The sequence below is a fragment of the Tamandua tetradactyla genome, chromosome 22 (assembly GCF_023851605.1).
Source record: "Tamandua tetradactyla isolate mTamTet1 chromosome 22, mTamTet1.pri, whole genome shotgun sequence".
NCBI classification, from domain to species: domain Eukaryota; kingdom Metazoa; phylum Chordata; class Mammalia; order Pilosa; family Myrmecophagidae; genus Tamandua; species Tamandua tetradactyla.
The window spans coordinates 17,734,537-17,758,336 of record NC_135348.1 but is presented as its reverse complement, the minus strand read 5'-3'; the positions used below and the strand labels follow the sequence as shown (position 1 = coordinate 17,758,336).

The 23,800-nt window shown below is 36.9% G+C and overlaps 1 protein-coding gene across 7 annotated transcripts in view; it reads left to right on the top strand.

The window, feature by feature from the left end:
- DCLK2 (doublecortin like kinase 2) overlaps window positions 1-23,800 on the top strand; it is a 204,130-nt gene that overhangs the window by 23,316 nt on the left and 157,014 nt on the right. For all 7 annotated transcript variants that reach the window (XR_013167469.1, XM_077139847.1, XM_077139846.1 and 4 more), the window contains exon 2: window positions 14,598-14,932. Coding sequence is in view for 6 of the 7 variants with exons in the window: in XM_077139847.1 (XP_076995962.1) it covers window positions 14,598-14,932 (335 nt within the window). In the remaining variant the exon portion in view is untranslated. The remainder of the gene's footprint in view (window positions 1-14,597; window positions 14,933-23,800) is intronic.

The window sequence follows — 23,800 nt, the reverse complement described above, 5'->3', positions numbered from 1 at the left end:
GGCAAAGTTATGCCACATAATGCCAACGGAGATGAGGCTATGGACACTGAGTAGCAATCCTGTACTTGATTTAGAAGCAGCTAATCAGATGTTCCAGAATAGGATGAGATTAACTTTTTAAGTTCCGTTGTCAAAATGAATAGAAAATTAAAACTTCCTTAGTGAACTTTTATGAATTATGGCATTGCTTGGCTCTGGTGTGAGGGCCACAGGAAAAGAGGTAATGGATCTGAATTCTAGGTTCCATCCTGCTAGGAGAGTAGGTTCAATTTCTTTCTCAGGGTGTAATGTATAAAGATTTTTGGTTAATGATGAGGCTTTTTTTCCTTTTAACTCATTTTTTTTTTTGGCTCTAAGCTAATGCTGAAACATGTATTTGTGGCTATATATATATATATATATCTTTGTTTGTAGATACACAAATGTTCAAAGTATCTTTTGTAACCTTTTCTTGGTGGAAATGATCATAGTGTCCTTACAGTATATGACAGTAGGAGATAACTAGTTCAGCTACTAGCCTTCTGGTGTGTCAAAAGAGCATTGGTCTTAGAAGTGACAGATCTCACTTTGTGCCCCAAACTCTACCCTGCAGAAGGGACCATTTTACTCAATTGTGTTTGCAGCAACAATAATTCAGGCACAGCGAAAGGGAGTAAGTAGGGACAGCATTACTGTCAAAGCAGTGCACCCTAAGCTACTCTGCAGTTACCCTAAATTTAAATTCTGGGCACTGTACAGTTTGGTTAGATGATCCAATTAAGTTTGCCTCAACAATAATAAATCAGTCTTGCTTTTCATCACCCTTTATTTTTCTTAACCAGCTGGCCCTTGGAGCTCTCTCTGATGTGTGTTAGATGGATATTGTAATCCACCCAGTAGGATAATCTCACAAATGCTGTACTTGAAGAACAGCTAAACATCTTGTAGCTGCAACATACCTGAATTTATTTTTCTTGGTTACATTCCTTTGAAAGTAATTTTTCTTAGATTTGGAAGGGAGGAAAGCACTTAGGCTACTAAGATTTTGCTGATACTGGACTGAAAATGTCTGTTCATGCTTCATTTTCTTTCTTCTTGGTCTTTACTTTACTTTACCTAATTACACCTTTGTATGTGTTTGTATGTGGCCTTTTCTCTGAGGCGTCTGCAGAATTCTCGTACTTCAGACTTGTAAACAAGTTTTTCTTTCATGTAAGTTTCAGTGCTTGCCTCTACTCCAAGAGTTAGGGATAGTTTCAATGTACAAATGTTGTCTGCCTGAATTTCTGTTTTGATATCAGGATAGTTTGTAATTATAAACTAATTGGTGGTATTGAGCACTCTGGTGCTTTGGAGTTACGTAACCCATAAAAAAAAAACACATTCTTAAGCCTAATCCATTCCTGTGGGTGTGCACTCTTGTAAACCGGGTTTTTTGATGAGGTTACTTCATGTACAGTGTGGCCCTGGGAGGAGTCTTAATCCTGTTGCTGAGAGCCTCCTAAGGAAGGTCATGGAGAGAGAAAGCCAGGGGAAGTAAGCTGAAAGTCAACAGACCCCTCCGTATTGGTTTGTTAAACTGCCGGAATGCAATATACCAGAAATGGAACAGCTTTTAAAAAGGGAATTTAATAAGTTTCAAGTTTTGCAGTTCTAAGGCCATAAATATGTCCTAACTAAGGTATCCAGAGAAAGTTACCATAGGTCAAGGAAGGGGGATCTGGGAAGGCACGTGGCTGGTGTCTGCTGGTCCTTGTTCCCGGTTCTGTTGCTTCCAGCTTCGTATGTCACTCGTTGCTCTATAAGCATCTGCAGGCATTCATTTAGCTGCTCTTGGACAAAACTCTGGGTTTCATCTCTTAGTTTAGCATCTGCCTGGTCTGGAGATTTCTTCTCTTCAGTTTCCAGCTATTTCTTTGAGTCTTTGCTTAGCATCAGCCTGTTTCTGCTTGGATCTCCAAACATCTGTATTAGCTCTTCCAAACATCTATATTGGCTCTTCCAAACATCTATATCTGTGCTTGCTTCTATGTTTCTTCAAAATATTTCCTTTTTTAAAGAACTCCAGTAAACTAATCAAGGCCTGCCTTGAATGGGCAGGGTCACATCTCCATTTAATCAAAAGGTCACATCCATTACTGGGTGCGCTACATCTCCATGGAGATAATCTAATCAGAAGTGTCTGCCCTTCTTTGAATTGGATTGAATTAGCATTAAAGAAAAGGCCACCCCCACAAGATTGGATCAGTATTAAAACATGGCTTTTCTTGGGATACATAACTTCAAATCACCATTATACTCCCTCCCCCCAGAAGAGAAGGGAGAGGCCAGGAGAGGCTGCCATGTGCAGTGTGTTCTGTGACAGGGGTACAAGACTTACCAGCAGCCAGCCCAAGAATGCCACAGTGTTCTGGGAGAAAACATCACCTTGATGATGCCTTAGTTTGGGCTTTTCTTAGCCTCAGAACTGTGAGCCAATAAATTGCCATTATTTAAGCTGCTCTATTGCATGCTATTTGCTTTAGCAATTAGGAAACTAAAACAGACACTTAAATATTTTAATAAAGGTGGATGAGATTGAAATGCTGGTGATCGGTGAAGAGGGATAAGGGGTATGGTATGTATGAATTTTTTTCTGTTTTCTTTTTATTGCTTTTTCTGAATTGATGCAAATGTTCTAAGAAATGATCGTGATGATGAATATACAGCGATGTGATGATAGCGAGAGTTATTGATTATATAACAAGGATGGAATGATCGCATGATAAGAATGTTTGTGTTTGTATGTGGTTATGTATCATAAATAAAAAAAATAAATAATTGTGGACCTTCCTGGCAACGTGGGACAGAAATCGTAGAATGTGCTGAGACGTGGCATCAAGGGATTGAGAAAACCTTCTCGACCAAAAGGGGGAAGAGTGAAATGAGACAAAGTGTCAATGGCTGAGAGATTCCAAACACAGTCGAGGTTATCCTGGAGGTTATTCTTACGCATTAAGTAGATATCACCTTGTTATTCAAGATGTGGTGGAGAGGCTGGAGGGAACTGCCTGAAAATGTAGAGCTATGTTCCAGTGGCCATGTTTCTTGAAGATGATTGTATAATGATACAGCTTTCACAATGTGACTGTGTGATTGTGAAAACCTTGTGTCTGATGCTCCTTTTGTTTACCTTGTCAGCAGACGAGTGGGACCTATGGAATAAAAATGAATAATAGGTGGAACAAATGTTGAAATAAATTTGGTTTGAAATATTAGTGATCAGTGAGGGGGAGGGGTAAGGGGTATGGTATGTATAATTTTTTTTTTTCTGTTTTCCTTTTGTTTCTTTTTCTGAATGGATGCAGATGTTCCAAGAGATGATCATGATGATGAATGTGCAACTATGTGATGATATTGTGAATTACTGACTATATATGTAGAATGGAATGATCAAAATAGGAATGTTTGCGTTTGTTTGGTGTTTTTTTGGTATTTAAAAAAATAAAATAAAAAAATTTTTAAAAAAGTGGATGAGAGACTATGATCAAAATGTTGTCTCAATCATGCTGTTGTTGAATTTCCAACCACTCAAGATTGCATGTAGCTGTTTGTAATCAATAATGGCAAATTTATATTTCAAATATCTGAAGGATTGCTATTTTAAAAAAAAGAAAAACTATGCTTTTTCATTGATTAAAGTACATTATAATTTATATAAAGTGTTCTGGACTCTTCACACTTTGAAAATTTGAAATGAAAAATATATATATTAGTAGGTTCCAGGCAGCGCTCATATTCTGTTTGTTTTTCTAGATGTCTTAGGCTGGCGTGACCTAAGAATGTACTCTCAAACATTGCCTGGGGTCCCAAAGACGAGCCTGATTGAGTCTCCCAGGGTCATTCTTTGGTAACAACTGCATTATAAAAATCTTTACCTAGAAGTAACACAAATCCAAACCATGATACGTGTAAGTTTGTTCTGAAATGAGCATTGTCTTCATTATTTTGACGAACGTGCTTTGGAAGCCTGTGACATGCTAGGTCCTATCCTAGGTATACTGACCTTCTTCATATCAGTGAGCTTCTGATCTAGGAAGTGGGACTGTATTCAGAATTATTTATGAAACTGAAAAACATTGCATATTCAGGTCCTGCCTTTCAGTGACTGTGGTTTGTTTGAATTGGCATAAGCCTGGGCACCTGTGCTGATGCAGCAAAATTACTGATTTTTTTTAAATTTCCCACTAAGAATAAATGATTATGAGAGATTAGCACATTGTAAGCTTAGGATACAACAGAAGCACCCGTGAATGACATGTAATTTATTTTATTTTTAAATTATGAATGTACCATAGCACACCAGTTGCTGGTGAGGATGTGGAACAACAGAATGTCTGTTGCTAGCGATAATGCAAAATGGTGCACCCACTTTGGAAGATGGTTTGGTAGTTACTTACAAAGCTAAACATAGGCTTACCATATAACCCAGTATTTGAACTCCTAGGTATTTACCCAAATGATTGAAAACTTGTGTCCATACAAAAATCTAAACATGGATGTTTATAGCAGCTTTTTCCATAATTGCCAACAATTGAAAGCAACCAAGATGGCCTCCAGTAGGCAAATAGATTAAAAAACTGTGGTATATCCATACAGTAGAGGTTTATTCTGTGATGTAGAGAAGTGAGCTATCTAGTTACAAAAAGTCATGGAGAAGGCTTAATTGCATATTGCTAAATAAAAGAAGCTAGTCTCAGAAGGCCACATACCATTTGCTTCCAGTTTTGTGACTTTCTGGAAAAGGCAAAACTACAGAGACAGTAAAAAGAATCAGTGGTTGCTAGGGATTAAGGGGAGGTGGGGAGGGGTGAAAAGTTGGAGCACAAGACATGTTTAAGGCGGTAAAACTATCCTGTATGATATTGTAATGATGGGTACATGACAGTATGTATTTGTCAAAACCCAAAGAATTGTACAACACAAAGAATGAACCCTTTAGTTAACAATAATGTATCAATATTGGTTCATCAGCTGTAACAAATGTACAACACTAATATAAGAGATAATAATAGGAGAACCCATGTTGGGAGGGAAGGTGGAATATATGGGAACTTTCTGCACAATTTTTTTTAATAAATCTGAAACTTCTCTAAAAAGTAAGTCTACAGGAAAAATATATACCTAAAGAAAAGTTCACAAAACATACATGTGCAGCCCAGTAAACTGTTATGACGTGAACAACTTTGTGACCACTAGCTGTGTAAGGAAATAGAATATGGGCAGCAATTGAGTAGTTCTCCCTATGTCCATTCCCTCTTATAACTCTTCCATCTCAAAGAGGGAGCAGTAGCCTTACTTTTGCTTTTCTTTGTGTTTTGTCATGTAGGAAGGCATCTCTAAACAATAAATAATTTTGTCTGTATTTGAACTTTAGAGCCGTTAAATTTTGCATGTATTCTTTTGTCATCTTCTATTCACCATTGTTTGTAAAATTCATCCATCCATAGCATATGCACGTAGTTTGTTCATTTTTATTGCTGTATGCTATTTTGTCACTTGAACATACCATAATTTATGTACCTGTTCTTCTGCTGATAGATATGTGGATTGATTCTCATCTTTGGTTGTTCAACACCACTTCTGTGAAGGTACATGTGTGTATATATGTATATGCTGGGGTCTATGTACATCGGTTTCTCCAAAGTAGTTTCCTGGAACGAATTGCTGGGTCGTAGGATTTGTATATTGTCAACTTAGTACTAGATAATGTGAACTTGTTTTTCCTAAGTGATTGAATCAACTTAAAAGCCTTCCAGCAGTATATGGGAGCTCCTGTTGTTTTACATCCTTACAGGAGGATCTTAATCTTGTTGGGTCAGCAAAAAGAGTCTAGGTGGGGGAGAGGAAGGGAGGAAGAAAGTTGTTTCAGGCAGTTAAAAAAGAATGAGAATAAAAGGGCATGATGAACTTGAAAGGAAATTGTGAATACACTGATATGACATTAAATTAGGGACCTAAGGGGAAGAGGAGATTGGAAAGGGTCTCGTGAATGTGGAGTGTGCTGAGGATGTTGACTTTTATTCTAAAGGTAGTGAAGAGGGCAAAAGACATCATTTTTACAAACTTGCTATGATGGCTGTGTGGAGGATGAGGGGGAGTAAAGCTTAATGACTAATCCAGGTGAGAAATGAGAGACTGTAGGTTCAAAGGGAGTGGATTCCAGAGGTGCCTAGACCTAAGCCAGCAGTTTTGCCAGTTCTGTTGAATGTGGGGAAAGGGAGAAGAGAAGCAGGAGTGTTGGTTTTTGCTTAGATGACTGCATAGCGGTGGTTTCACTTGCTAAATTGGAGAATTCAGGAAGAGAGTTTGGGGTCAAGGTGATGTAGTTGAGAGTGGAGGCAGTTTCATCTCTAAACTGAGGGTGGGAGATGTCTGTAGATTATCTAAGATGAAGTGCAAGAGAAAGATCTAGATTAGAGATGTCCTCTGTCTTTGAGCCCTCAGTATACAGATGGTGGTTGAAGCTGTGGGTATGGATGCAGCTGTCCAGGGAGAATCTAAGGAGAGGATAAGGGATGCCTAGATGGGTGGAAGAAAGGGGTCCTGAGATGTAGACTGAAAAGGAGCACCCAAAGAAGTAAGAGGTTGTTTGAGTTTGCTATCTGCCAGAATGCAATATACCAGAAACAGAATGGCTTTTAAAAGGGGGAATTTAATCAGATGCTAGTTTATAGTTCTAAGGCCAAGAAAATGTCCCAATTAAAACAAGTCTATAGAAATGACCAATCTAAGGCATCCATCCAGGGAAAGATACCTTGGTTCAAGAAGGCCAATGAAGTTCAGGGCTTCTCTCTTGGCTGGAAGGGCACATGGCGAACATGGTGGCATCTGCCAGCTTCCTCTCCTGGCTTCCGTTTTCATGAAGCTCCCTGGGAGGCATTTTCCTTCATCTCCAAAGGTCGCTGGCTCATGGACTCTTCTGCTTCGTGGTGTTGCTCTCTCTGAATCTCCCATTCTCCAAAACGTTTCCTCTTTTATAGGCTCTAGTAAACCAATCAAGACCCACCCAAGTGGGTGGAGACATGTTGTCACCTAATCCAGTTCAACAGCCACTCTTGACTAAATCACATCATGCAGGAAGATGATCTGACTACAGTCCCACACACAGTATTGAATAGGGGTTATTCTACCTTTATGAAGTGGGATTTTGATTAAAACATGGCTTTTCTAGGGGACATACATCCTTTCAAACCAGCACAGAGGTAAACCAAAAGAAATTAGATCGTGGAAACTAAGGAAAAAAGGGTTTGCAGAAAATTAATTGACTGGTATCAGTTGCCCTCAGAGAAGGCACCAAGTGAAATTAGATAGAAGGATGGGCCCTGCATTTGGCCATTAGGAAACGTGCTTGTGGATCAGGGCCAAAGACTTTTCAATCAGTGGAGTGCAGGCAGCAGAAACGACACTGCTGTGACTGAGAGCAAGCAGCGGAGAGGAGGTGGAAGCAACAGATGAGACAGCTCTTTAACTTGGCAGTGAATAGAAGCCAAGAGCATGTTAGAAGCCAAGAGCATGTTAGAGTGCCATGTGGGTTAAGAGAGGGAGTTTGGGGCGATTGTGGATTGTGTTTGTTTAGATGGGAGACCCTTGTGTATAATCCTGAAGAAAGGCTGTCTGGTCACAGAGGGAGGAAAGAAGAATGTCTCACCGGGTAGAGGGGCTTCACCTCTGCCATTGAGAAGGGTGAGGAGGTGGGAAGAACTGGCACAGGCTGAAATAAGTTTTTGGGGGTGAAGGTTTTCAGAAAGCAAGAAATTTGAGAGTTCATAGCTAAATAGGAGGCAGTTTTTACTTGGTTATAAAAGGATGAGAATTAATGACCACCTAAACAAATACCAGCTATTCTACATAATTGTAGACACTTAGTGAACTTGGTAAATATGAAATAATGCAAAATGTTTTTGAACACATGTCAACTGTAAGAAGGCACAGCCTTGCTGCTAGAGAGAGTCTTGGGGGAAGTTGAAAGAGAGACTTTCTGTTCCATAGTGTGCTTGAAAGCAGTTCTTTTAAGTTACGTAACCACCTTGCACTTCCATCTCTCTTCTCTCTAAACAGAAAGCAAACTCTCTTCATCTGTAATAGTTACATCACCATAATTTGCAAAGTGATTTTCCACCAATCTCCATAGTCAAAGAATTCTTCAATCTTATATTAAAAATATATGTGTGTGAGAGAGAGCCAGAGGGAAGGAGGAGACTCGAGGAGGAAGAAAGGAGGGAAAGAAAGAATATGACAGTCGGCCAGAAACCACCAGGTAAAAACCTGTGGTTGAACGAGTGGTTTTATTACTTATTACAGTGAAGGAGAATGCACAGTGTAGGGAACCGTGGAGCATCTCAGTAAGAGGTATTAGAACCTATTACAAGGTTTCAGCTTTGGTTAGTTAATATTGGGGAGGATTTAAGGAAGTGGGGACTCATTCTATACTGGAGACTATCAGAAGGCAGAGCGATTCTATGATTTGGTATCTCATTAAATCTTATGTATAGGAAGGGCAGTCTAAATTGAGGATAAAATGAAGTAGCAGTCATTCATTTAGTGAGAGGGGAAGGTCTGGTATTTTATGGGTTGCACAGTGACTTTTGTCTCATGTTATCATATTCTCAGAGTGACCTCATTTGATATAGATAGTCCGTGAGAGTTCATGTCCAACAGAAGAACAGAGTGGCCTTGCTGTAAATGTCAGATAAGTTCTGGATGGCAGGGACTCCTTTCTTTATTTTTCATACTCACACATACACATACACACCCATGAAAAAAACATGTATATATACCCATGTACATACTTGTGTATACTAACTTAACTTTAATTTTTTTAATGAGACCATATTCTTTCCTTGTAGTTTTGGCAAGAGCAATTTTAATAATATTGGCAAGAATGTAAAGAAAATTCTCTCATACTGTTCTAGTTTGCTAGCTGCTGGAATGCAATATACCAGAAATGGAGTGGCTTTTAAAAAGGGGAATTTAGTAAGTTGCTAGCCTGTGGTTCTAAGGCTGAGAAAATGTCCCAATTAAAACAAGTCTACAGAAATGTCCCATCAAAGGCATCCCAGGGAAAGATACCTTAGTTCAGCAAGGCTTCATCAAACCCTGATGAAGTTCAGGGTTTCTCTCTCTCATCTGGAAAGGGATATGGTAAACACGGTCAGGGTACCTCTCGCATCTGGAAGGGCACATTGCGAACACGGCACCCTCTGCTAGCTTCTTCTCCTGGCTTCCTGTTTCACGAAGCTTCCCGGGAGCCATTTTCCTTCTTCATCTCCAAAGGTCGCTGGCTGGTGGACTCTGCTTCTCATGGCTATGTCATTCTGCTCTCTCTGAATCTCCCATTCTCCAAAACGTTTCTTCTTTTATCGGACTCCATAAACCAATCAAGACCCACCCAAATGGGTGGAGACCTGCCATCACCTAATCCAGTTTAACAGCCACTCTTGACTAAATCACATCTCCAGGGAGATGGTTACAGTTTCAAACATACAGTATTGAATAGGGATTATTCCACCTTTATGAAATGGGATTGTGATTAAAACATGGCTTTTCTAGGGGGCATACATCCTTTTAAACCAGCACACATGCTATAGTAGTTTATCAGTATGTCAAGTAAACGTTACTTTAGGGTATACGTTTCCAGCTATATCAGTAGGATAGAATGTGCTGTCATTTGAAAAATTGTTATGTTTCTGAGGACTGAACAGAAAAACAGAAGACTCTTGCATTGATCTGTGTGGAAAGGAGGATTATTTTTCGAAATGGTTAGAGGAGAGTGGACAGAGCTTGATGTCAGGAAGGAGTAGGTAGAGAGCCAGAGGAGAGAATGATGACACCTGGGTTCCTAACTGGTTAGAGTAGAAGGTGATGCCCTTCACTGGAATGAGAAGAGAGGGACGTGACAACTCTTAAACAAGAATCCCTACGGTGGCATGAACCCAGTTGCAGAAGGTGGGGGCAATGATTGCTTCTAATCGATTTTGTAAGTGACTATAATCTAATAGAATATAATAATTCATAGCTTGATTAACAGTGAGAGCTATAACTGCTCAGAAAACCAAAATCTTATTTTCTTCTCTTCCTGTAGGCAGATCTACATAAGTGACTGTTCTAGTTTGCTAGCTGCTGGAATGCGATATACCAGAAACAGAATGGCTTTCTAAAAGGGGAATTTATTAAGTTGCAAGTTTGCAGTTCTAAGGTGGTGAAACATGTCCCAATTAAAGCAAATCTATAAAAATGTTCAAATTAAGGCACCAGCAAGAGGTTGCATTCATTTAAGAAAGGCCGTGAAGTTGAGGGCTTCTCTCTCAACTGGAAAGGCACACAGCGAACACGGCGATGTCTGCTAGCTTTCTCTCCAGGCTTTTTGTTTCATGAAGCTCCACTGAGGGTGTTTTCCTTCTTCATCTCTAAAGGTGTCTGGCTGCATGAACTTGGCTCTCATGGATCTTTCCTCTCCTGTAGCTCTGTTGGTGGCTCTTGTGATTCTCCTGGCTCTAAAATGTTTCCTCTTATCCTCTTTTGTTGCTCAGATGTGGCCTCTCTCTCTCCAGCCAACACAGCAAGCAAACTTACCACCCTCCCCCTGTCTATGTGGGACATGACTCCCAGGAGTGTGGACCTTCCTGGCAATGTGGGACAGAAATCCTGGAGTGAGTGAGACTCAGCATCAGGGGATTGAGAAAACCCCTAGAATGAGCTGAGATTCAACATCGAGGGATTGAAAAAAACTTCTCAACCAAAAAGGGGGTGGAGTGAAATGAGACAAAATCAAGTGTTGATGGCTGAGAGATTCCAAACAGAGTTGAGAAGTTATCCTGGAGGTTATTCTTATGCATTAAATAGATATCACCTTGTTGGTTGGGGTGTGATGGAGAGGCTGGAGGGGACTGCCTGGAAGTATGGAGCTGTGTTCCAGTAGCCATGTTTCTTGGGGATGGTTGTATGGTGATGTGGTTTTCATGGTGTGACTGTGTGGTTGTGAGAGCTTTGTGTCTGATGCTCCTTTTGTCTGCCTTGTCGGTGGGCGAGTAGAACATATGAAATAAAGATGGATGGTGGGAGGAACAAATGTTAAGATAAGTTTGGTTTGAGGTGCTGGTGATCGGTGAAGGGGAGGGGTAGGGGGTATGGTATGTGTGAATTTTTTTCTGTTTTCTTTTTATTTCTTTTTCTGGATGGATGCAGGAGTTCCGGGGGGTGATCATGGTGGTGAATATGCAGCTATGTGATGATATTGTGAATTACTGATTATGTTTTAGAATGGAATGATCAAAAGTTAAGAATGCTTGCGTTTGATGTTTTTTGGTATTTAAAAAAAATAAAAAAATAAATAAAAGTTTCCTCTTTTAAAAGATTGCAGTGAACTAGTCCAGACCCACCTGGAATGGGTGGAGTCACACCTCACTCCAATCAAAGGTTAATACCTGCAGTTAGGTGAGTCACATCTCCATGGAGACAATCTAGTCAAGCTTCCAACATACAGTACTGATGTTTAGAAGAAGCAGCTGCCTCCACAAGATTGGATTAGGATTAAGCCATGCCTTTTCTGGGGCACATAATCCTTTGAAACTCATAGACGGTGACCAAAAGATTGATCTGAGTGGGGACATTATGAGGGAAGTTAGCCTAGGTTTCTTGGTGACCGTTGTTATGAAGGTATGACGCACTTGTCTGTACAGCGGGGATTTATGAGCCCAGTGTATAGAAACAAAATCTGACCCCCAAACCATGTCCTGAATCTCTCTGCTGGAACATTTGGGTCCAAGGACGGCACTGTGGTTTTCATATCATGGCAGCACCCAACACATGAGCTGAGGCATCATAGGTACACAGTGCATGTTATGAGGGGATTCTGTGTTTAAAAGAAGAGGGCTCTGTGATGTAATATTTATGCCTCCCATGGGTTCATGAAGTGGGAGCGAGGCTCCATCTGGCAGTTCTGGTTCAGAACTTGACACATTTATTATAGAGCTGGGCTGTGCTTTTCTAATAGAAGCAGTATGAAGGAAGGGAGGGAGGGAGGCAAGGAGAGAGTAAAAGAGTTAAAATCTGTCTGTAACCACACACAAAAATTAAGAGACTTTCTAGATCTTTTTGCTTCCTGATATTCTGATGGATTAAAAATGCATTCTCCTGGTTGGTGTGTCAGTTGTGCCAGGACTAGGTTGATAGAGAAAATCAGAGCTATTAAATTTGCTCTTGTTTTGTCTCTTCTACCATTGTCTTTTCTTTTTGTATTGGTACTTTAGTTTTTCTGGCTGCTCAAGCAAATACCATGCGATGGGGTGGTTTAAACAATGGGGATTTATGAGCCGATGGTATTGAGGCGAAGAGAAAGTCCAAATCAGGGTGTCATCAAGGTGATGTTTTCTTCATAGAGTTTGGTGTTCTGGGGCTACTTTGGTCCTTGGTTCTTCTGTCACATGGCAGTGCACATTGTGGCGTCTCCTGGTCTCTTCTCTCGTGGTTTTGTTCCAGCTTCTTGCTTCCGTTGGTCCTCTCTCTGTCTGAATTTCATTCTGCTTATGAAGGACTCCAGTTATACGCTTAAAACCCATCTGATTGCAGTGGATCACACCTTAACTGAGTAACCTCATCCAAAGGTTCTATATACAATGGGTTCACACTTACAGGGATGGATTAAGTTTAAGAACATATTTTTCTGGAGTACAAAACTCTGCATCACCCAAGAGGGAAAATATAAGCTGACTTGTTTCTCCCTACCCTTGAAAAAATTTTGTTTTGCTGAGATTCTTTTTTTTTTTTTGTCCTTCTTACATTTTGTATCAGAACATACATTGAGTTTGCTTAGCTTTTTTTTTCTGGTATGCTGTTTGATTTCGTTCTTTTTCCATGTGAATATCCTGTTATTGCAACACAATTTGTTGAATTTTTATTTCTTTATTTTTTGTTGTTGTTATGTTTCATTTGTCTGTTTTTTGGGGAAGTGCACATGCCAGGAATTGAACCTGGGTCTCTCACATGGCAGGAGAAAATTCTACTACTTAACTACTCTTGTACCCCTTAAAGTTTTATCATAGCCCAAAATAGTAAGAACTATTCCGTGTGAGTTGCTTTCTGCTTAAAATTAAAGAAAAATATCATAGTTTGTTTTTACTCATTAATACATGCATGCGATATATATTTTATGAAATTGATATCCTATTTTTAAAAATTTACATAGCACTTTCCCAAATGATCATATTGTGGGAAATGATTTAAATACACTCACAAAGTTGAAAAATCTTTAAATGGTGGTGGTTAGGCTAGATTTCAGGTTAGGGGATAGGAGTAGCATTAAAGCTTGGGATTGGTTCTCTGGTTATCTTGGGCAGTGGCTTGATTAAACCTCTTAATAGAAGATACTACTTCTCTTTTTAGAACCTTCTTGTATGTCTGATCTTTTCCTGAATTATTCAGGTACCTTTGGGAGAACTTTTTCTCCATTAATCAGGATTTTATTAGACCATCATGATAATACTTAAATAAAATATTTATATGAATCGGTTTTCCTCAGAAATTCCCTTTCACTATTTTGATTGTTTTAAATATTTCCAACACTTAAGGCTTGCCTTGTAATTACATTAAAATGCCACAGTTATACTGAATATGTGAAAAAATGATAGATTATTTTTTAATATGAAGATAGTCTTAGAGTAAATCTTATTGTGCAACACTTTATCTTTTATGTGACTTCTACATTTTCTCTAGGAGAAAGTGGTATGTCATCATATAATTTTGGAACTTAAAAAAATTAAAGAATATTTCATTGATGAGTGATTTGACAAATAGTATAGGTTTTATATACAAACTAAAAAATAAGCAGAAGTCTCCTTGAATAATGAACTCATTATTTTTACTACTTAATATCTTTGCCCGTTTTAGTAGATACAGAAAAGGTTTTCTATTTAGTCTTTCCATTTTAAATTTATGTTGTTTAATTAAGAAAAAAATGCCTGAGGTGTATTTCTTTGAGCTGTCAGAACCCTTCCTTCATTACAGCGGTGCTTCATTAATTGTGCAAATGATTCCATAACTGAGTATAATTTAGTCAGCTATGTGAAGATGTAGTGATTATTCTTTGATTAGGATTGAAATTGGTAATTCAAAGGAGAAAGATAATTAGAAGAAAAACTTATATGAATATTTTAGTTTGTTATATAATTATTTTTTCCAGAATGAGATTTTTAAATTAGATCAATTAATAGGGTTTTAGAACTGTGAACTTCTTTAGCATTCAGGTGGTTCAATCACTTGACTATAGAAAATGATACTGAGAATCAGAGTATGGAGAAATGAATTATCCGTGGTGACATGTTTGGTCTGAATAGAAACCAGAACTCACATTAGTTTCTTGGCCCAGTGGTTTTCACCCTTATAAACATTCTCTCAAAACCAGCCTAGATGCTATTAAAAAGAAGGAAGGAGAGATTGCCGAAGAAAAAAGGAGATCCATCCTTCTTCAGAATTTATTAATTTTAGGAGTTGGCTTAATGGGTCTTGAACATCTTGTTCTTAAGGCATAATGCTCCTATGGTGGAGATAATCATGCTCATAAAACTGATTTTGTCTTTTAGGTGAGAGTTACGTGTGTGCATCCAACGAACCATTTCGTAAAGTTGATTACACCAAAAATATTAATCCGAACTGGTCTGTGAACATCAAGGGTGGGGCAGCCCGACCCTTGGCTGCTGTCTCCTCTGTGAAAAGTGAAGTGAAGGAAAGTAAGGATTTCATCAAACCCAAATTAGTGACTGTGATTCGAAGTGGAGTGAAGCCTAGAAAAGCCGTGCGGATCCTTCTGAATAAAAAGACGGCTCATTCCTTTGAACAGGTCTTAACAGATATCACCGAAGCCATTAAACTAGACTCAGGAGTAGTCAAGAGGCTCTGCACACTGGATGGAAAGCAGGTAAGATGCTTCCAGACCCCTCCTCTCTCCTTCTTAAACTCTTCCTTTACCATGGTGGTTACTTATTTGACAATATAAATTCAGTAGGCTGCTAGGAATTGTTCTAGTAGTCTTACTCAGGGATTTTATGTGTATATTATATTAGCCTTTATCTTGAAAAATAAAGCTGCTTACCTTTCTCTCAAATATCTCAAAAACGAATGTTGAGACAGCCTTTTCATATTTCTTTTTGTCATTGAAAGGGAAAATGCAGATTTCTAAGGGAAAGGTTGAAGCTGAAGAGGCATCCTATATTAAGTTGATGTTCTCTGTTTGAGAGTAAGAACATCTCTTTACCAGTAGAGTCATCTGGGCTTCATTAAAGCACAGAGTCAAAATTAAAGATATTTACATTTTTAGAAAAGCATTCTTCCAACTTATGTATAATATGAAAAATATATGTCAAAAGAAATCAGTTTTATAGGAATACACCATCTAAATTTCATTGTGAACAATGGAGGAATCAGCATTCCTTAAAAAAAATGAACACACTTTGCATAGGATAATGCAAGCCAAATTATGGTAACAATATACCAGGGAATCTAATGGACTAAAAAAAAAAAAAAAAGTAAATTGCAAGAATGCATGAATAGCAGTTATACAAATATTGAGTTTCACCCACAATCAGATTATCATTCTGAAATGGAAACATGTGGCTTCTGAAGTATATTTTCCCTAATCAATAAAGTTAAATTGTTTATGTTTACATTGCATTAAAAAATAGTTTCCGGCATTAAATTTGTTTCTACTTTCCATTTTGTTTCTTCCCTCTAACATAATTTCATTTTGAAGTGTTTGGCTCATGTAGTCCTAAGAATGTAACAATTTAAAACACTGAAGTGGTATCTTCTGGAAAAACACAATCTGTTTAGTTTCTAATTTTCTTAGACCAGATCTAGTTACTAGGTTGTTTTTTGAAAAATCAACAAAATTTTATAAATAGATTATAAAAATTCTAGTAGATTCTAGTAAAGTTACACAGACCTTTCTGATTAATTAAATTAATGATTAAAAGATATAATATCACATAGCAGCTGCCCAAGTTATGTTTACATTATGAATGAAAACAGATACTTTGTATAACTGAGTTAATAGCACAGAACAACACAAAATACCTTTAGATTCACTCTATAATAAGTTAAGCCACATAAAAAAGCAGATTTTATAAATAAAGCAAATTGCTGATTCTTTATGGGTTTAAGGAAGATGAGAAATAGATATTTAAGATACCTAACCAAGGGAAAAACGGAAATCATAAATATACCTAATTAGAAAAATTTGGCATATAAACAGTCAATAGAGATGAGATTTTAAAAATTAGATTACTGGGCAGGCCATGGTGGCTCAGCGGCAAGAACGCTTGCCTGCCATGCCAGAGGACCCGGGTTCGGTTCCTGGTGCCCGCCCATGTTAAAAAAAAAAAAAAAAAAAAAAGGCCAAAAAAAAAAATTGGATTACTATTTACACTCAAATTTGGAAATCTCCAACTGAATGATATCCTGAGCAAATGAAATGAAGTTGAAAAGCTAGTTGAAATAGTAATGATGGAAATTTTAATAGTCAAAAATTAACTTTAAAAAAGCTCTAACTAGGATATTTTATATGCAAAAGTGTTAACTAAGATACATGCAACTAAAAATCATCAACATATTAAAGAATAATACCCTATGATGAGTAGAACTTACGTCAGGAATTAAAGGATGGCTTATATCTTAGTTTCCCTGCTGCTAAAATGAACACCAAACAGCAGATTGCTTAAACCACAGGAATTTATTGGCTTGTGATTTTGAGGCTAGGGAAAGTACAGAATTGAGACGTCAGCAAGGCTATGCTTTCTCCCAGAAGACCATTGTCTTCTGAACTGGCTGCTGGTGATCCTTGGCTTCTTCAGAAAGCATGTGCAGTGTGCATGGTGGCATCTTTTCCTTGCTCTTCTGTTGACTTCCAAGCTTCTGGCTGCTCCTGGGGCTTCCTCTCTTTTCTTATAAGGACTTCAGCCATAATGGATTAATGTCCCGCCTCATGCAGTTTGGGCATACCTTCGCTAATAGCATCTTCCAAAGGTCCTACTTACAAATGAGTTCATACCCACCAGATCAGGGATTAGAGACCTGAAAATACCTTTTGTCATGGACATGATTCATTCTCCAACAGCTTACTATTACAAAATTTGTTTATACATGAAATTTTTAAGATAAACAAAATATATACAACTGTATAATACCCGAAAGATTTAGCCATGGCGTTTCACAAAATACAAAATCCACTTGGAAGATTTAGTGATAAAAATAAAGTGATTTCTCTAATACATTTAAATAACAATGACAACAAAAATCCCTATCTGAAACCAATGTATTGCTGAATAAATGGAATACTGGAAGTATTTCTATGAAAATCAAGTCCAAGAAAAGGATGCCTGATAACCAGTATTAAATATTCTTCTATACATTTTTCCTGAATTTTTACTTATAGCTTAATGTAATTTCAACAAGTATCTAAATGATTTTTTTCAGGGGTTGGGAGAGAAAACTGACAAAGTGATTTTACAAGTTAGTTTGGAAAATAAGCAGGAAAATTTTGGAAATAATGATTAATGGGCTTTCATGCTACCAAATTAAATCATCATTTCATACCATACCAAAAATAAATTCCAGGTGTTTGAAAAATATAGATGTCAGAATGAAACAGAAGAACTAAAAGAAAATAGTTGGTGGTTATAATGAAATGGGAAAGGATTTCTAAACATAGAAGTAGTGGGAAAATCACAAAGGAAGAAGTTGATTGGTTTGACAATCTAAAAATTAAAAATTTCTTGATGTCATAAGCAAGAGTTATATGCTTTACAATGAGTTGTAGCAATTTAATATGAAAGAGTAATACTGCAATGGAAAAATGAATGAATGGCCAAATGGACAATTTGAAAAAATGGAAATACAAAGAGTAAATGTTAGAAAAGTTCAATCTTACTAATAAAAATGTGAATTAAAGCAACCAGGTATTATTTTTTAAATTTAAAATTGGCAAGTTTTTAAAATAGAAAATGACTGTCACTTTTTAAATATGCAGTGAGTCAGCCTTCTCAAATGGTGATGCAAGTAATCCTTTCGTAAGTTTTATGGGAAGCAGTGTTTACTATGTATAACTATACAACTGTTTATCTCATTGAACCAGTAAAGTAACTTCTAGTAATTTATCATAAAGAACAGGAGATACAAACATAATTATGCCCAAGGATTTTCATCCCAGCACAAGAGCAAAAGATTGGAAACAGTTTAAAATTCTTAAAGTAGAAAATGGTTAAATGATATTTCCATACAACTCATATGTAGCCATTGAAAATTATATTTGAAGGAATATTTAAAGACATGGGAGAATGTTAGGTGAAAAAAATACAAGATAGAAAACTTGCATAGTATTTTTTTTAATGTGTTAAGAGGAATAATTTTTTTTTTAACAAATTCAGAAGGAAACAGAATTATCATTGCCACCAGAAATGGAATATTTGCTGCTCTATTTTCCATTACCTCTTCCTCATGTCTGTCAAAAGCAAAAACTCAAAGATTGAGAAGGAAAACAAAGTTGATTTCAGATTTTAGAAATTAAAACTTCTGAGTTAAGCCTTGAAATTTTGGCATGTTTCCTATAAAATGTTAAAATTATCATTTTGTCATTTTGTACCTATATAACTTAAACACTGTTTTCCATATATAAAGGAAAGAGGTGCTTTTTCACTTTCAAAAAAATATTTATTTGGGGAAATTACAGATTTCATTTTGATAGCCTCAACTTTGGATATCACATTTGCAGAGTGGCAGATACCCTTAAAAGCTGTAGTCTTCTTGGCAGTGCTTCAATATTGAACTCTAACTAGACTTGATGTTCTTTAAAACTTCAAGGCTGCTTTTGATTGATATATGGTACATAAAGAGTACATTCACTCTTGTTTTGAAATAACACAAGAAATTTACTTTAAGATTAATGTAAACCTTTTAATAGGCAATATTTATTTTGATTCATTTTTTTAAAGCAAAATTATTTTTTCTATGGGTATGCAAAAATATCTGCTCTTTGAAAATCCTTCAGAAAGGGTAATTCTTTAAGGGGAGAGAAAGATGTGTGAAGGTGAATCTGTTAATGAGTTGACTCGGCACAAAATTTTAAACAATCTCTCTTAAATTTTATATTTTTCCAGCTACTTCTGTCAAGATTTGTTCTTAAATTGATCTCATCTTTCACACAAGGAAATAGATTTTAAAACTTTTAGGCAATTTGCTATGAACAGTCACTGACCCCACCCTGACACCTGTGCTAAGAGTTTTAAGGAATTCTGGTTATCTTTCTTTGGCCTGAAAATTTTCCTGATTGGAGTCATGGTGGCCAGTCACAGTTATGCAGTTTAAAAAAAGTCCTTTGACCTTTTCTTATTTCAGAATGGATAATCACATCTTCGTCATAGAATTGACTCATTTATCAGCTCAGACTTGGTTAGTTGTACTAATACAACTAACGTGTGTATTTTATGTCTCGATAAAATCCCTTCAAATAAAATCATATTTTCGGGATTTATCCATGTTAGCTTAGTTTTCTTTAGTGTGGATCAGTGATTCTCATCCAGGGGTATTTTTGCCCCTAGGGAACTTTTGCAGTGTCTGGAGTCACAACTGGAGATCTAGTGTATAGAAGCCAAGGTTGCTGCTAAAATGTCCTAAAATGCACAGGACAGCCTGCCACAGCCTAAATCTTTGTTAAGAATTTCCAGTCCCAAATGTCAGTGGTGCTGAGTTTGAAAATTTCTGGTGTAGAGTAAGTGAAATGATTTGAAAGGGAATGAAACTTGTTAGAATATTAACTTTATCAATTAGACCACATGCTAAACTTTTTTTCATGACCTACAGATGTCCTCCTAATCTGTCCATCTGTTATCTAATTCAGTCAGGTGTGTTGAAATATCATGGATTATAGTCCTCATTATCTTGGCTTTCTCTCTGCCTTCATTATTTGAGGCTGCAGTATGTTTGGGAAGTAGAGCTTCTTTACAGGGGCTTTAATAAAGGTGCCCCAGAAGGTTTTACATGTGTTTAAGTGAAGGGTAAGACATCATGATTTAATTTTGTGCATTTTCAAATATTTAATACTTAAAATGATGTCGTGACTATTAATTTTAAAAGTATATACAGCCTAATATATGTGTTTCTAGATGGGATGACTAGAAAACATGACATATAAATAGACAACGTAACTATGCTCCTCTTAAGATACCATCTTTTAAAGTGCCATTTATTTGGCTTACATGCTTCACGTAAATGTTCTTTTTTGAAAAATCAGTCTTCTTGAACTCAAGTTAAAGGGATCATATAGGAAACAAGGTTTACTTTTTAAAGTTTTGAAGAATCAAAGAGTGACTTTCTTATAATAAACTGCAGCAGGGGAAGTTCTTTAAAATTTTCTTTATTCTGTTAAAGGACTGAGAAGTCCAAATATAGCTTTTGTCCACATGTGTAAAAAATTCGAGCTTTTAGCTTTTCCAGAAACAGCAAAGTTTTAACATAAAAGAAACACATTTTTTTTGTGTGTGGAATTTTGGAACAAGCTGATTCTTGTCATGGACAGAGGCAAAACAGATTCAGAAATTGCTAGCAGTTGATGCTTTGGGGGTAAAACACTTCCAGACTTTGGGACTGCTGCCAGCCTTAGGATGCCAGCATGCAGTGGGTCCCCCAAGTTCGCAGCTACCCCCTGTAGTGTGTTCAACTTTTCAGCCATCTTAGAGTTTGTGACGGTTTCTGTTCTCACTTTTTAAAAAGTTTAACTATTTCATGGGTACCAAAATATAAATAATATTTCATTTGTAATTTACTTTACATACTCTGGCGTCCTGTTTCCTAGTGATGGTTCATTTCTTTGTAGTGACCTAAATGTACTTATTTAAAGCAATCTCTTCTCAAAGATTGCTACGTAAAAATCAAATGGTTGACGTGTTCATAAATGGTTTTTACAGTTCTGTTAATTTTTCCTTGAAGTAGATGAGGACAGAATTTGGCCTGTAATCTTCCCACTGCATTTCCTTTTGTAGATGATAGAATTCTACACAACTGTATTTCATCCCACATGCCAGATACAGCCACAAATCAGATGTGTGGGCAGCCCTGCCCCATCTCAACTAATGGAACATTTATCTGAAAAGTACAGGGGAGAAAGGAAATTTTAAATATTTACCTTCTTTTTTGTTTATGTAAAGTCTCTATACTTTGTCATTCTCATATTCATTGTATAAGCAGTTTCCCCTAACTTTAAATGATATTTTCTCTCCGTTAATGGGAACGTGGAAGAAAACACTAAAATCCTTTCATAGTTACCTAAGTTGCAAGTGAGAAGGAAAAGAGAAACGCTTTTAATTCACAAGGAATTATGCAATGTAAAGTGTAGGTGAGACATTAAAAAAAAGAAAGTATCATGGCAAATCCTTTTGTTTCCTTAATTATCTCTTTAATGTCTAGGCTATGGTCTATAAAGTTTGTATTAAAATTTGTTTTTTAAACTGAAATTTTATGCAGAATCAAATTTTGAAACCTAAAGTACACTTTCATTTTTTTCCTAATGTAGTTTTAGCGATGATAATAATTATTACAATACATAATTTTGCTACATGTGTTTTTGCAGCGATTGTAATAGCTAACATTTATTGAGCACTTACTATGTCAGTCATGGCATTCATGCTTTCCATTACTGTTCTTCGCTATTCCTCACAGCAGCCCTGGAAGTTAGGTGAATATAATATCTATTTTACAGTGGGGGAAACCAAAGAGAAAAACCAAAAAGATTTCTCTGGCTCCTTGGAGAGAAGTCGTGTAACCTGTTGGGTCACACAGTTCGTTGTGGAGCTGGCATGCCCCCCAGGCACTATGCTTCCATAGCCTCTCCGCTTCACTGCTGTGCTACAGCCTGTACTATGTGACTCAGGAAACTGAATTTTTTTTGGTCAAACTCTATGAGGAGCTTCAGTGATGGTGAGGTGGGACAAGACAAGAAACAATAAACTTGTCAAGTTATTTTTAAAAATATGGGTTTAGAGTGATGTAGTTTATCTGGAGTAAATAATAACTGTATGATCTGAAAAGTGAAAAATAGATTTATTTGCTTGACCAAAAAGATAACCCTTTTTTTCTGGATGACTTATAGTCGTAATTTTTTTACATTAAAGAATATAATATTACAGAAAGTTGAAATACAAAATCCTTCTAGTTTGACACAGTTTTTTGTAATTGAATATTCCTAACCATATTTTCATATGAAGATTTTTTCTTTTTTTTTAAGAGAAAAACTACGTAAGTAAAATAAGTGTATTTTCATTGGAAACATTTTAACAATTCAGAGAAATGCAAAGAGCGAAAGTTTCTTTTTACATCTGTCCTTTTACCCCCAACCCCATTCTACTTTTTAAAGGGAATCATAATAGTTTTAGTAATGCAATTAAATTCATATGTACACACAGTTCTTATATAGCATGGTTTTTATGCCTGATTGTGTATCCTGCTTTTCTTACTTATTAAATGTGCTTTTCTGTGTTGTTATAACCTTCATATTTCATACCTGACCACAATTTATTTACCCTATTACTGGATGTTGTTTTCAGTTTTTCATTCCCTTATCTTCTGACCATCTTGCAGCCTATACATTTTAACATTCTTTGAGTCATTTCCTTTCCTTAGGATAGGATTTTGGGGGTAAATTACTGGAAGGGACTCAGGTACTTTGGGGTTTCGGAGATACCATTGTATCAGTAGACAATAAGTTGTCCCAGTTTATTGGGACATATGCCCTAGTCTTTCTGTACGTGGAAGAGACATCTGAATGGATTGGATGTGACAGCCAGGTACAGTGCACGCACTTAATTTGTTGTATGGAGGAATCCACATTCTGTGAGATAGCTGTTGTATAACTAGAGGCCTGCCTGCGTTCCTTTTACCGCCTCCACCTATACTACAATTCTTTTCTGGAAACTAGTTTTATGTTTCAGTTTGCTAAAGGTGCTGGAGTGGAATATACTGGAAATGCAATAGCTTTTACAATGGGGATTTACTAGTTCACAGCTTTACAGTTCTAAGGCCATGAAAATGTCCCAGTTAAGGAATCAACAGATCGATATCTTCTCTGAAGGAAGGCTTATGGCACCTGGGGTTCCTTTGTCTCATGGCAAGGCACACGGCTCCTGTATGTTGGTCCTTCTCTCCTGAGTTTTATTACTTTCAGGTTATGGTTCTTTCAGCTTCTGGGTGTCCTTGCTTGCTTCTCCTAGGGCTTTTCACTCCAAACTCTCTGGGTGTTTCTCTGTGAGCTCTCTGTTTTTCTGACTTTTATCCTCTTATAAAAGACTCCAGTAAAGGACTGAGAGCTACCTTGAATGAGGTAGGTCACATTTCAGTTGAAACAACCTAATTAAAAGGTCCCACCTATTATAGGTCTACCCCCACAGGAATGGATTAAAAGAACAAGGCTTTTTTAAAAAAATATTTTTATTGAGAAATCTTCACACACATACAGTCCATGCATGATACATAATCAGTGGGTCACAGTATCACCACATAGTTGTGTATTCATCACCATGATCATTTTTAGAACATTTGCATCATTCCAGAAAAAGAAATAAGAAGGTAAAAGAAAAAAAACCTTATATATCCCATCCCCTTTACCCCTCCCTCTCATTGTCCACTAGTATTTCCATCTATCCAGTTTTTTGTCCCTTTAGCCCCCCTATGATTTATTTATTTTTTATGCTTCGTTTTTTTTTTTTTTTTTTTTTACTCATTTGTCCATATCCTGGATAAAGGG